We start from the raw sequence: 14,416 nt of genomic DNA on the forward strand, positions 1-14,416 counted from the left end.
TCTTGTAGATAGTAGCGGGAGTGATGGACAAGGTAGGAGAGATGCAAAGCTTGCAGACAAGACATTTAAAAGAGGAGTAGGATTGGATGGATACGATAGAGGCAGGGATCCATTCAGGGAAGGCAAGAACCCCTCTGCCTTCAGGCCTGGACTTGGAGGATCTTGTAACCCTCAGGAAGAAGAGTTTCAAAAGCAATGACAGAGCTGGTATTGAACCATGTCTCACTGAGTGCGAGGATGTCAAGGTCAAAGTCTTCAAAGAGGTGACCGATGTCAAAGGAGTGTTTGACAGCAGAGCGAGAATTGACGGTAGCTAAGTGAAAGTGGTTGCCACCTTTAACAATTTTCTGAGGCGGGGTACAGGGATGAGGTACCACCGCCAGAGGGAGGAGGGTGGAAGGGGGTGGAGGAAGGAGCAGTCGAAGGAGTAGGGAGGAGGTTAATGAGAGATGGTAGACGCCTGTCAAGAAGGAGGAGGTTGAATTGAGGACCCTGGGCCATGATAAGGCAATTTAAGTAGACATTGATGATGCACCTTGATGATGGGAAGTGTGGCAAGAGCACTTCCTATATGGTCCCACCATTAATGGGTGAGGAAGAGAAAGGGGAGAGGACAACAAAGAGAATAGCTGTATGTGTTGTCAGTGTGTGTGTCGTAGGGCCATGTGTTGTAGGAGCGCATGTCGCAGGATTGCATGTCATAAGAGCATCTGCCGTATGTCTACATGTTGTGTACTAGACGTGTGTAATAGCGTGTTATAGGAACATGTATTATAGGAGAGTGTGCTTTAAGAGCACGTGTTATAGTACCGCATGTTGAAGGACCATGTGTGGTAGGAGCATGTGTCATTAGTTTATGTGTTATGAAAGTGTATAGTAAGAGTGTGTCATAAGAGTGTGTATCATAACAGTGTGTGTGGTAGGAGTGTGTGACGTAGGAGCGTGTGTGCGTGTCGTAGGTGCATGTGAGTGCATTTGTTGTACATCCACATTTTATGTGCAGTAGGCGCATGTGTAGTAGCTGCGCGTGTCCCAGGAACAGGTATTTTAGGAGTGTGTGTTGTAGGAGCACTTGTTATTGCAAAACATGTCATAAGAGCATGTCGTAGGAGCATGTGTTGTAGTAGTGTGTCAGAGTGTGTGTTGTAAAAGTGTGAGGTAAGTGTGTCATAAGGGTTTGTTGTAGGAGCGTGTATTGCAGAAGCATGTTTCACAGGTCAATATGTTGTAAGTGCATGTGCCATAAGTGCACGCTCTGTTTACAGTTTTATGAAAAGTGTAAATGTATTCAATCATCTTAAAACTGACATCAAAATCAATTAATATGCTCTGTGGACAGTAGGTATTGAAAGTGTACATTTAATGTCTGCTGAAACTTGCCTTTAATGTGAGTATTTAGAATATGTTAATTGCATAATGTATGTATTGTAAAGCTCACACCCTCTGTGGACAGTTTGTATTGAAATTGTACATTTATTCCATCAACCAAAAACTGACAAAGTCAGCTGTGACTTGCTTTGATGTGAGTTTATAGATGTTAATTGTGTAATGCATGTACTGTAAACATCATAAACTCTGTGCCGGTTGTATGAAAAAGTTGCATTGATTCTACACATGTGGTATATATAGGTACATTTCAAACATTAATGTTTCAAAATTGGGCAAGTCGATTTTCAAAAATGTTCTTCAGTGCTCCAGTTTCAAGTAACATCTAGGTGCCTGCAAAGAATTAGGAAAATCGAAGCAGCCAATTTTGAGATATTTTGGCCAAATAATTACCGTACAATTACGTCATTGTTAATAACTAAGCTGTCCAAAACGCGATCAAAGTAAAACATGTTTACCCAATGAAGGCATTAATTTAGAAATTGAAATTTTGCATGCACAGGCAGCTGCCTTTTAATTTTACTATGGAACATTTTCAGATTGTTTAATACAAGCTTCCAAAGGTTATTATGAAAAGTCGAACACCATAGACGTTTGCCATGAATTACAAAAACGTTTTCAATGGGACTTTCCCATTTTAAAACATTTTTGTAAATCAGGCCATTTGTCTAAAGCTTAACTATGCCTTGCACTAGCGCAAAGGTATAATATGAGATCATTACTGTTGTGTGCATTTCAAGTATAAAATGTGACATGTAATGCAAAGTATATCTTATAGTGAATGGATCACTGCATTATATTATCAGAGAACACTTTCCCTTATAGATTAGATTGTTTGCATATGTTATTCAATACAGTGTTTTAGCATATGATTTATGGCTCTCCAAGGCACTGGAATTTTAAAGGGAAGGTAGTCCCGCTTCAGATTGTTTTATCTCTAATCTTTAGCGAACCAACGGGCAAGATGGGAATTAAAACAGGTTCACACAGCTTCATTCTCTGCATATTTATTGCCAAATTGAAGTACAAAATCAGCAAAACAAAAGTTCACAAAATATTTTCTTCAAAGTAGACAGAACTTCAATTGTACCAAAAAAAAGGAAATATAGTGTATCAAAGTGGCTTCATGGGACACTGACCACTTCCCTGCATACAACAATCCTTCAACAAATTGGAAATTACTTTTTTATGTTGTAGGTATGAAAGTGCTTGGCACAAGGTTGACATGGAATATGGCATCGATTAAACTGGACTTCAATGTAATCAATCTCAATTCAGAAAACCTGCAAAGTATAACCCGGAATTAAATACAATTAAATATGTGAAATGTATACTCCTCAGATTTAAAAACTGACTTTTACAACAAAAAGTGCCATTTGGTATTACAAGAAGGTTGTGTTGGAGAGGTAGGCTATTCTTAACTGTTGCACATAGGGTGTCCAGTTAAAGTTTCGAATCCTTTTGGTCGAATGCCAAAAGGATCGAATCAATAGGCCCGAAAACAAAAGGGTATATTTCTTTTGAGCTTTCGTATACTTAAAAAAGGTTCTTTTTAATAAGAAAAAGGGGGGTTTTGGGGGGAACCCCCCCAACAAAGAAAAAATATAATAATAATCCGACCCTTTTTTTCGGTCCTATTGACCATTTGAAGATTGAGGGATTCATTGAAGTGCAGCATTGCGATCCAATGAAAATACTGTAGACACTTAACGCTTCTGCTCCATGACGAGGAAAGGACAAAAACAGTGCTGTGAAATAAAGATGCTCATTACTTTCTATCCATGTGGAATTTGACATTGAGTAAATTCTGAGCTCTTCTGTTAGATTGGGAGGAAAACAAAACAGTTGGCATTGTGAGATAAGAGGATTCATTACAGTGCAGCTTTGTAGCCATGCTCAAGCAGCATATTGTTAGGTTTTGCTTTCCATGGGGAGAAAAGAAAAGGAATAAGCATATGAAGAAAGGATTCAATCCTGTGCAGCCTTTTATCTTTAGTGCGCATTATAGTCAGAGCTCTTGTGTACCACACACAGAGAAGACGACAAGGAGTACAACACTCGGAGGGATTCAGAACAGTGCTTCCTTGAGAACATAGGCAAGAAACAGAGAGATCATCAATGGAAAGTAAATGCATTATGCAAAGCAGCTATGTCATCTCGGGCAGTGAGTACATTCTGAGCTCTTACGTTCCATCATGAAACACAAGAACACAGAGAAGTTTTTTTCTGTGCGAGTTTCCTGTTCAACTTTACCCTCCTTTCCAATAACCAGTTCTTCAAATGAGGCCCGGCTCTGCTGCTGAGAGAATCGTTGCCTGGGAGTAGGCTCCAGACTCAGGTTCGTGCCGCTGGGTGGAAGTAGGTTGCTGTCACTTTACCTTAAAAAGGCCCACAGCTCCCTATAGTCTTACCTATATCTGCAAACCTGAAAAATACTTTGGAGGTCTTGCCAATAGCCTTTATTTTCTATCAACTATACACTTTGATATCTATTGCAAATGTCAAGTAAAAAACGAAGCAATAAAGTTAAGTACACCTCAAAACGCCTATTTTTCTAGTTTTAAAAATAGTTTCCAGGGCATAAAAGCAACCCCCATCCCCCTTGGATGTCCAGCCTATGATGAAAGCATTCTACTGGGCATTCACCACCCCATGAAACACTTTTTTCTCTTACATTTTGCAAATAGTGTTGGCTATGATCTGTGCATTACTTATGTTGAAGCAATTTGGGATTATGTCTACTCGATATGTTCTACTGAACACACTTTTCTAAAGTAAAACGGATTGTTCTGTGTGTGTATAGCATTATTTGCAGATGATCATATCTGTTTTCACGACACTGTCCATTCATTCAACTGAATGCAACCCTTTGTAATCGATCCCACGTAAATCTAACATGATTTAAAAAAAGAAAGCAGCAATTTCTAATCTAAACAATGGGGTTTCATTGGTATGAAAATGAGACCTGACTAAGTTACTAAACATGCATGATAGGTTAGTGTCAGGTGGGTTAAAACACAAATAAAGCTGCAGAGCAAACAGGGAGCTTTGCAATCTGACAGCCATTCTTAATTGGAAGCCTTAGGATTGTTTTCATGTGTAAACCTCCAGTAATAAGCATTGGCAAGGCTGGTAAGTCTTAGCTTTGCAAATGTAGAGGTTAAGCCATTTTATCTTCCCGTGGGGATTCACAAAAATACATTATCCTCTGAATTTACAAAGCCAAACCTATTAGGTTTGCCAATGCTTGTTTCTCTGTGTTAGAAATGGGGTTATGACCTTGAGAGGAGTAGGAGTGTGGTGATCAAATACAGATTCACTGGCCTTGGAAAGCTGCAAAGCATGACAAGTTTTGCTGCTCGACAGACACGATGGTATTTAAATTCTTAAGATGAATTGTGTACATTTTAAACTTTGGATGGGTATGTTCATGGTTTTTAGTATGTTGCACTTTACTCATGTTTCATTTGGTAGGCTTTCCTTTAACATATGTTAGTGATGACATGTTATTACTTTTTTGCTGTCATGAAAGATTCATGGTGACGAAGGGTGAATAAAACTGTAAACTATTTCACCGTGGAATGGAGGAGGGCCTTATGGCATTGAAACATCTGATGCACAGGAAACACCCACATCTCAGCAACAGGAGCTGAACACAAAGAGCTATCTTAAAGGCAAAGATAATGTTCTTATATTCTGCTAAAAGAAGTTCAGTAACAGTGCCTATATAATTGGGTATCCTGTCTAACAATTTAATACCATTTCATGTTTTCATTTCCCCCAAAAAATTACAAATTTTATTAATCACACAGAACAGAAATCGTAATAAAAACAATCATAAAAATGATCATATCACATAAAACAAATACAATGCTTAAAAAACAACACAAGTAAAACAATATAAGTGGGTCCTAACAGTATGATGTATCCTAGGTCAAAGGTGTGGCTCATTCACACTGTGATCCTTTTGCGATAACAATTCCGGCTACTCCATATTATTTTTGTACTCTAGAATTTCCCTCGCCAGTTCACACAAATTTTTAATGATGTTCTGTCCTGTGCCTTTAACGACCACCCTAAGGAATGCCCTGTTGGGTGTCAAAGACATTATTCCCAGCACTCCTAAAATCGCACAAAAGTGGACCACCTCAAACAATACCATTTTTTGGCACAGCACCTAACAGTGTGGAATGAACTATGAGATGGGCACTAGAATACAATGATTAAGCAAAAATGAATATGGCCGCAATTTACCAATTACACTGACAAAGCAAGTGTAAAGCTGGGTCCAGGCAGGGCGTGTAGTTGGCATAGGCAGTGAATTGTGCAAGTATTACAGTACAGGACTCTTTCTTGATCTCTCTGTTGCACTGGGTTCTTCAGCTTCCTTTAACAGGAAGGCCGGGCACCCAGGACTGCCATTTACAGAGCCATCGGCATGTTAGTGAAGTGCTTTTGGTACACCAAAACGAACAGGTTCCCACACACATTTTCTATCTAAGTCTTTGTGAGATTTAAGGCTCTATACAATTCTCAGGCGGGAATATTTGGCCTGTGAGATATGTATCCCAATATGTGATGCCAGCAACAAGATAACTCAATGGATCAATGAACCAACTACCTAGACTAGTGTGCAACCTACAGATCACAGGCCCAACATTAAAAAGGAAGTTGTCACAGTCTGCTGTTAACAACAGTTGGAGCAGGCGAATACAGTAGTCCGATACTAGTGGACAGTGCTATAAGTGGATCTCAAGCCAATGTTTATGTTTACCCTTTGTACCTTTGCAGTGGTCACAAAAGGTGCTTTACCACCATAGGATCAAGGTATTTGTATTAATGAACGCATAATCAAAGGGTTCTTTTTCTACGATGGGTGTTTTTATGGTTGAAAAGTGCTTGAATGCCACCAAAGAGAGATACTGATGCCGTCATTTAGGGTGTCACTTTGGAGGTTATGAGAGACTCCACGCACTCAGACCTGAACTCTGTAGGTCCTGCATGGTGTTATTCAGGGATTTGCTTGATTAGGACACACCAAAGTATTGAAGCGGTTTACAATAGATGAGATGGTAATTTAAGGTACCAAGTTCCAGAGTTCTATGACATGATATGATAGTTTATTTATATAGCGCCTATACACAATGTGTTTCAAAGCGCTTCAAGGCAAGGAATACAACAACACTCTTGCAGGCCATGAACAGTAAGGATGCGAAATTAACTATCGTACTCGGCCTTACGACATTTCTGATAGAGCCGGAGGAAAACAAAAGGTGAAGGAGAGGGGTGCAGAAAGGGAGGGGAGGAACAAAACAAGTGACTATCGTACTAGGCCTGACAACGTTTCAGATAGTGCTGGAGGGAGGGGGGCAACAGTAAGGGGATAGGGGAGCGACAGACGAGGCTGCTATCATAGTAGGTGCAGGGACAATTCTGACAGTGTAAGTGCATAGAAGAAAGTAAGGGGAGGAGGGGAGGAGGGGAGGAGATGGGAAAAGGGAGAGGGGAGGGGGGGAGAGACCAGAGAGTAAGCAGTCAAAAAGAGTGGAGAAGCAAGAGAGGAGAGCAAATACAATTGCAGAAGTCAGTAGTAACACATAATGTTACAAGCCAGGATACAACATGAAGTTGGAACAGCATGATTCAGGGCCACCATGAGCACAAGATGCAAAGGAAGTCCAGCATGAGAGTTGAGAAATGGTGACGCACCGTGAATCAATGAAGTCCATAAAAGTAAAATCCAGCATTGGCCACAAGACGGTGATGGTGAAACGAGGACAGACTCCTGTTTGCAGGAAGGGGGGGTGCACAAGGGAACAACATGGGGGGACCAGAGAGGGTGGGGATGGCCTGTGGGGACAGAGTGTGTAAACACATATTGGTGCATGCTTACCCGCTGTTTTAGCAGGGGGTCGGACCCTGGATCCTCCTGGTCCGAACAGGTCCAAAAAGCAATAGCCCTTTTCTTTGACTGCCCTTCACTTTGGACGCCGGGGCGAGAGACGCTCTTCATCTAAGAATTAAGAGCAGAAAGGAAGAGGCAGGGCTAACAAGGTGGGTGGGGCTTAGGCTAGGCGACCTAGATCCACTTACAGCTGCTCCCCAGCTGCAAAGGAAAAGAGGCTGGAGGGCTCCTTAAGTAGGGAAAAGAGCAGCAAGCAGGAAGGCACCAGGTGGGCGGGGCTTGCTAAGTGGTGAAAAGGAGCGGCAAGCAGGAAGGCACCAGGTGGGCGGGGCTTGCTAAGTGGTGAAAAGGAGCATGAACCAGGAAGGCACCAGGTGGGCGGGGCTTAGACCAGGTAACCTAGATCCGCTTACACCTGCTCCCCAGGTGCCATGACTGCAAAAGCCCTGCCTTCCATTGTAATTGTTAAACAGCTCCATCTAATTCTTGTGCAGATTTCGAATGTCTGATGGTTGTGTAATAAGTGAAACTATTAATGAAGAATTGGGGGAGCACACACTGTGATCCATCCAACCACACTCTGGTTCAGTGATGTACGTACTTGACTTTTATTTCAATACCTGCCAATGATGTTAGTGCCCAAACATATGATGTCAATGCCCGTCAAAAGCAGAAAAAAGGCATGACTACCTGGGCATTTGACCGAGTGTCTGGCAAAAATAACCATAAAATACCCAAACAAAGCCAAAAATGTTGCCTTATTCAAAGCTAATTTAATTTACTGTGAATGGATTTGTGTCCCTTACCTAATAAATATATGGTAGATGCCAGGATTACAACCTGTGATCTGAGATCGCACATACAAATCTCTACTAAGCTGTGTTAGCACCTATGAAAGAGGATAAACCCCCACCAAAAATGGAGACTATTTTTTTTTAGCAGTCTCAGGGATGCACGTAGGAGGCCATATACGAAATTTCATAAATTTAGGGCACCCTGTTACCAGGTAAGACCCAAACTAATTGTTGCCTAGTGCCTGCACAAGAGTAGGACACCAGACAAAAGAAAATATTGCATGTGTGTAGGCCCTGGTATACACATGATGACAGCAGCTCCGTACAGTCACCACTATGCGGACTGTGCCTCAAACCCATATTTCATTCTTTAGGGATAAGAACAATGCCAGGTGGGTTATTCCCCACCCCTGCACACTCTATCTGAACTGAAGGTGCTTCCTTTGTAGCATCCAGGTCTCAGAGAGGAGCCGGTCATAAGGACTCAACCTCACACATCAGGCCTTTTGGAAGAGGTAGATGACATGTATGATTTTCAGGACCGATGCCTGAGCCACAAGCTTGCAAACGTATGCATGTAAGGTATTTTAAAAACTTCTGAACCTAATACATATTACTTTGTATGCCTTTTGGGATTTCTTTCTAAATTGGAGATTAGGTTTTCAAATTTCATATAACGATAGGATAAATACAGATTAAAGAAATTGAGCCATTCTTAAGGGTTAGATAATTAAATCAATATGAAAACACTAACCTTCGAACCACAGCCCCAACGATGAACAAACCATGCAGTGAATTAGGAGGGGGAAAAGATACAAGTTGTTGCAGGGAGACTTTCGACTAATGCAGAAGAATAGATGTCAGGAATAAAAACAAAAGTCAGCATTGCAGCAAGTGAACAACCCTTCACATTACGGTATTTTGACTACATTTTCCAAAGTTCGGGTGGTTATGCTTGAGCTCATACCAGATGTTTCCTAACACAGCCTATGTAGTGTGCTCATGCAACATCTTACAAAACAGCATTTAGCAAGAATTAAATATTTGGCGATCCAGAGGGCTGATCCCTTTCCAAAGATTATCAACCTGGAAAGATCATTGGAATGATGGTTGATGGAGTAAAGGACAGGCTTGTGCCTGGGATAAATCGAATCCATTCTGCAGTATCAGATCACCAAATGGCAGCTGATTTGCATTCAAGGAATACAAGAACATACCAAGCGTTAGGCATAAGTCATCAAGAATAGCACGGGCTAGGCAGCAGGTTGAGTTTGTGCATTTCGGGGGAGTCCAGCATGTCATTGGGAATAACTCCTGTTCTAGTATTGCTGCTGAAGACCGAGAATAATTTTCCAAAGGCTCGCCAGGCGCCTCGACCACTTGATGGTTCTAATCTCCAAGCCCATTTCCTTTCCCCAGACTATATTCAATGCATAAGCTATTTTTTATGGATATGTATTATTAATATATCAAATGAATAATCCAGGGAATGATATCCAGGGGTCGAGGTTCTGTTCATATGCAGCATGTAGTCAACAGATCCGAATAGTTTTATCAGAAGGCAATGTCCATTTCGTCAACTGGAAACTGCTAACAGATGTACGCTAGAAACATATTGACTTGATTTGCTACAACTTCTTTTGGCGGATGAACACTGTATGCCCCATACGCGGTGGTCATATCCCAAGCATCAATGATGCCAATGTTCACATCCTGGAAAATGAGAGTCATTGCCTGGTTCTGAAGGTAGCCATGAAAGTCACTGAAACGTTCCACGTCTCTGGTCTTGTCTCTGGTGTTTTCCAGTTTCAAAATGACCTTGGTGCCAGGACTTCGAACTAAGAGCCGTTGCACAGCCTTGCGGACATTGATAGCCCTCCTGATGAAAAGGGTGATGGGAAATGGTCTGAAATGTTGCCCAAGAGTTATAACTAGGGCAGTGTGTTCATCGCCAGATACCAGGTCAATTTCACGAGGCAGATAGCGATGGTTTTTAACTGTGTACCTACTCACTGTGACAAATGGGTGGCCATGTTTCTTCCACTGAATTCTGAGGTTCTTTTCCATATCCACAGCGAGTAGGGACCCGTGTGGTGCACTTTCATGAAGGTCAAAAGACTTCAGAGCTGTTGAAACAAAAGAGATCATTACTTAAAAGGAAATATGCTTGAATCAGACATCTACATTAGTATACTGTTATGATAGTTTATATAGCGCCTATACATAATGTGTTTCAAAGCGCTTCAAGGCAAGGGAGGGAACAAGGGAAAAACAATGACATACTTAAAGGCCATGGACAGTAAGGATGTGAAATTACCTATCGTAATCAGCCTGACAACTTTTCAGATAGTGCAGGAGCTAAGTCATAGATAAGGAAGGGAGAGGGAGAGGGGGAAGGAAATGGAAACAGGCGACTACCGTACTTGGCCTGACCTGACAACATTTCTGGTTGAGCTGGAGAAAACAAAAGGTGAGGGACAGGAGTGCAGAAAGGGAGGGGAGGAACAGAACAAGCAACTATCATAAGAGGCCTGACGACATTTCAGATAGTGCTAGGGTGCGGGAGGGGGAAACAAGTAAGGGGAGAAGGGTGGAGACAGACGAGGTGGCTATCATATTAGGTCCAGGGACACTTCTGATAGAGTAAGTGCATAGATAAAAGTAAGGGGAGGAGGGGAAGAGATAGGAAAAGGGCGAGGAGGAGAGAACAGAGAGTTCGCAGTCAAAAAGAGTGGAGAAGCAAGAGGGGAGAGCGAATACAATTGCAGAAGTCAGTAGTAACACATAATGTTGCAAGCTAGGATACAAGATGAAGGTGGGAACAGCATGATTCAGGGAAAACATGAGTACAAGATGCAAAGGAAGTCCAGCATGAGAGTTGAGAACGGGTGATGCGAAGTGAATCAATGAAGTCCATAAAAGTCAAATCGAGCATTGGCTACAAGACGGTGATGGTGAAACCAGAATGTGTCAGGACAGACTCCTGCATAGGTAGGCTGGAGGGGGTGCAGGGTAGAAGAATCAAGCAAAACAGGCAACATGTGTGCGGGAAGGGGGGGCACAAGGGAACATCACAGGGGGAACAGATGCGGTGGAGATGGCCTGTGGGGACAGAGGGAGAAAACAAATGTTGGTGCATGCTTAGCTGCTGTCTGAGCAGAGGGTCTGGCCCTGTGTCCTCCTGGTCTGTACAGGTCCAAACAGGAATTGCCCTTTTCTTTGTCTGCCCTTCACTTCGGACGGCAGGGCGAGAGACGCCCTTGATCTAAGAGTTAAAAGAGGAAGAGGCAGGGCTAAGAAGGTGGGTGGTGCTTAGGCCAGGTGACCTAGATCCACTTCCACCTGCTCCTCATCAGCAAAGGAAAAGAGGCTGGAGGGCTCCTTAAGTAGGGAAAAGAGTGACAACCAGGAAGGCACCAGGTGGGCGGGGCTTGCTAAGTGGGGAAAAGAGCGGCAAACTGGAAGGCACCAGGTGGGCGGGTCTTAGGCCAGGTGACCTAGATCCACTTGCAACTGCTCCCCATCAGCAAAGGAAAAGAGACGGGAGGGCTCCTTGAGTAGGGAAAAGAGCAGCAACCAGGAAGGCTCCAGGGGGGCAGGGCTTGCTCAGTGGGGAAAAGAGCGGCAACCTGGTGACCTAGATCCACTTGCACCCGCTCCCCATCAGCAAAGGAAAAGAGGCAGGAGGGCTCCATAAGTAGGGGAAAGAGAGTCAACCAGGAAGGCACATAGATCCACTTGCACCTGCTCCCCATCAGCCCAGTTGAAAGCAACGTGGAAACAGGGTCTGTACAGTGACCTTTTATGGAGCATTAATCTCTCATGGATCAAAAAATATATGCACATCTTTTGATTTGTACTCCCACAATGCGTTGTTCACTTGCTCAAAACTGGAGTTGCACTTCCAAGGATGGTTACTCTGTGGCAACGCAGTATGTGTTCATGTTAGCTGAAATGGTCTATTCTACTCTCACATTTCAGGCAAAAGTATTTTTTTTCATACATTTCAACCCACCAAAACTTTGATGGTTTGAGAAACATGCCCCAATGTGCCAATTACAAGAATGCCAGACTGCCCCACAATGAGGATTGCTAATGAGGGCTGAAGGCACATGTGGTTATCTGCATCAGAGGCTAACCAGGATAAGGCGTGAGGCCCACCCAAAATCTCAAAATGCCCACTCAGCAGCACTATGTATAAAATAGTGGTGCCTTAAGAGACGGGCCCTTACTCACATGGAGCAAAAACATATGCTCTTTGACTAATTTGCAAATACACAATGCATTTCTCAATGGTTCGGCTCTGTCCAGTGCACTGTACCTTTAGCTGCCATATGTATGTAAAGATTGCAACTTGTGCTTTAAAATCTAATGTGAGAGCTACACATTCCTATTTAAAAACTCAAAACACCAGATTCTCTGATATTTTTATTCGCAAAAGTGCAGTTCACCCTCTACAAACCACAGTAACATTAGACTATATGCACACGAATGAATGACACCACCAGAGACGCGTCTGTAAAAATAACGTTTGCCAAAAAAAAAGCAAACATTGAGACACTTCTGTGCCAGTTTATTGGGCTAAAGAGATTAGACGATAAGAACAATCACTTACCGTGACACAAGGTTTGGATTTCTGTGAGGCATACTGAAATGAATCACTTTGAAGCAAAACAGAGCGAAGGCTGGGAGAGTGTGGCCGTCACATGTTTTTTTCTCTCGCACAGTCCCTGGCTCAGAGTTGTTTGATCATGTTCATTTAATGGCCCCCAAACTAGCAGGACACCACCCGATGGCACCTCTACTTTTTCCCCACAAAGCAGATAACTTGATGGAGTTGTTCCGAAATGAGTAAAGATAAGGGGTGTATAAGACACTTTTACTCCCTAAATATAGAATAATACTCCCAAAAAAGAAAAATACTACGAACAAAAAAAGGAAACAGACCTATGTCTCCCTGCTTTTACCCACACAGCTTCAATGATATGTTGGGACTGGTATTGCATGTAGTGCCACAGGAAGAAACTACATGATCACTGCCTGGCCTTAAGGGGTAAACATGTATCTTTTCAATGTGCATGAAAAACTACGGACAAAAAATATTTAGTACAAAAACGTTTCTGTTTTACAGTTTAAAACAATTTTACTCACTTACAAAATTCTTCCATTGGTAATGGGACTTCCTTGTTTACTCCCTAAAAATGATTTTACTCCCATCCTTGAAAAAACAAGGAGTAAAATGCTCCCACTCCTAACGTCTTTTGAAAATAAAAATGCGGCATAACCAACGTTATTTTCCCAATAGAGGTAAAAACATGCAAAACGAGCATTGGCAATACCAACAGTTTGGGCTTTTGTGGACATCTAATAGCAGTGCCTGCAAAATGCCTAATACTTTATACACATGGTCAATCAATGGGTGGGCAAATAACCAAACACCTACAAGCTTTGTGTTGTCTGTAAAATACTGTACTCACACAATCCGACGAGATGCAACAAAATGCACCAAAATGGAAGCGCCAGCAACTTCGAGTAATCATTTCTGGGCTCTGCTTGGGTGCAAGATAAACTAGCAACCAAAAGAGTGTTTGCCGGTGCGCCCGCAAGAAAATCATAGGTTTCAGCTCTGCACTACTAAAAAGAAAAAAAAATCCCGAAACGTTATTGTCCTAATTTTGGTCAGTCACACATGGATGCAATCATGATTCCACCTCAATGGGATTCAAACATGTTACCTATAGATTGCATTCTGGGCTCAGTCTGCAGCATTCGCTCAGCCCAGCCATCTATCTATCCTAGCTAGCAAAGCTAAAATGTTTCCCTCGCCTCTGACCTGCCTCTGTCCCTCACTTCCTCTGCCTTCACTCTAGCACTTCATCCATCATGGTCACATCCTAAGCGCAGCTGGCTGTACTGTCTACCTGCACTCAAAAATGTCCATTGTTGGTTGTTCTTAATCTATGCATGTCCACTTATTGGGGTGCAGCCTTGGAGCAGCAGCGAAGGTTCAGAGATAGTGTGGGCATTCCTGTCCTGGTGTTAAGTGGGTTAGACATGAGGCTAAAATGCTGGCAAGCCTCCAGATTAGCCAGCGGTGCCTGCTGACTGTAACAAAAGCAACCCTTAGATCCTGAGTATTCTCCTGAAATGCGGCACATACGGCAGCAGGAGCTAGAAATCCTGAAAACGTGTAAAATCATGCGAACACACAGACAACAGTGCTCACTTCGGAGAGGATCTCAGGTTTGAAGGCCCTGAGATCCTCTCCATCGTGAGCACTGTGGGGTTTCATGTCTTATTGCAAGTTTATTATTTGAACACTTTACAGTTG

The 14,416-nt window shown here is 42.6% G+C and overlaps 1 protein-coding gene across 1 annotated transcript in view; it reads right to left on the reverse strand.

Moving 5' to 3' along the window:
- Nucleotides 1–7,769: 7,769 nt before the first annotated feature.
- Nucleotides 7,770–14,416, reverse strand: part of LOC138487896 (NXPE family member 1-like) — a 397,077-nt gene continuing 390,430 nt past the window's right edge. The window contains exon 6 of the mRNA XM_069614521.1: nucleotides 7,770–10,211. Within this exon, the coding sequence (XP_069470622.1) occupies nucleotides 9,676–10,211 (536 nt within the window). The 3' untranslated portion in view covers nucleotides 7,770–9,675. The remainder of the gene's footprint in view (nucleotides 10,212–14,416) is intronic.

Source organism: Ambystoma mexicanum, chromosome 9 (assembly GCF_040938575.1).
Source record: "Ambystoma mexicanum isolate Mex_15411 chromosome 9, UKY_AmexF1_1, whole genome shotgun sequence".
Classification (NCBI taxonomy): domain Eukaryota; kingdom Metazoa; phylum Chordata; class Amphibia; order Caudata; family Ambystomatidae; genus Ambystoma; species Ambystoma mexicanum.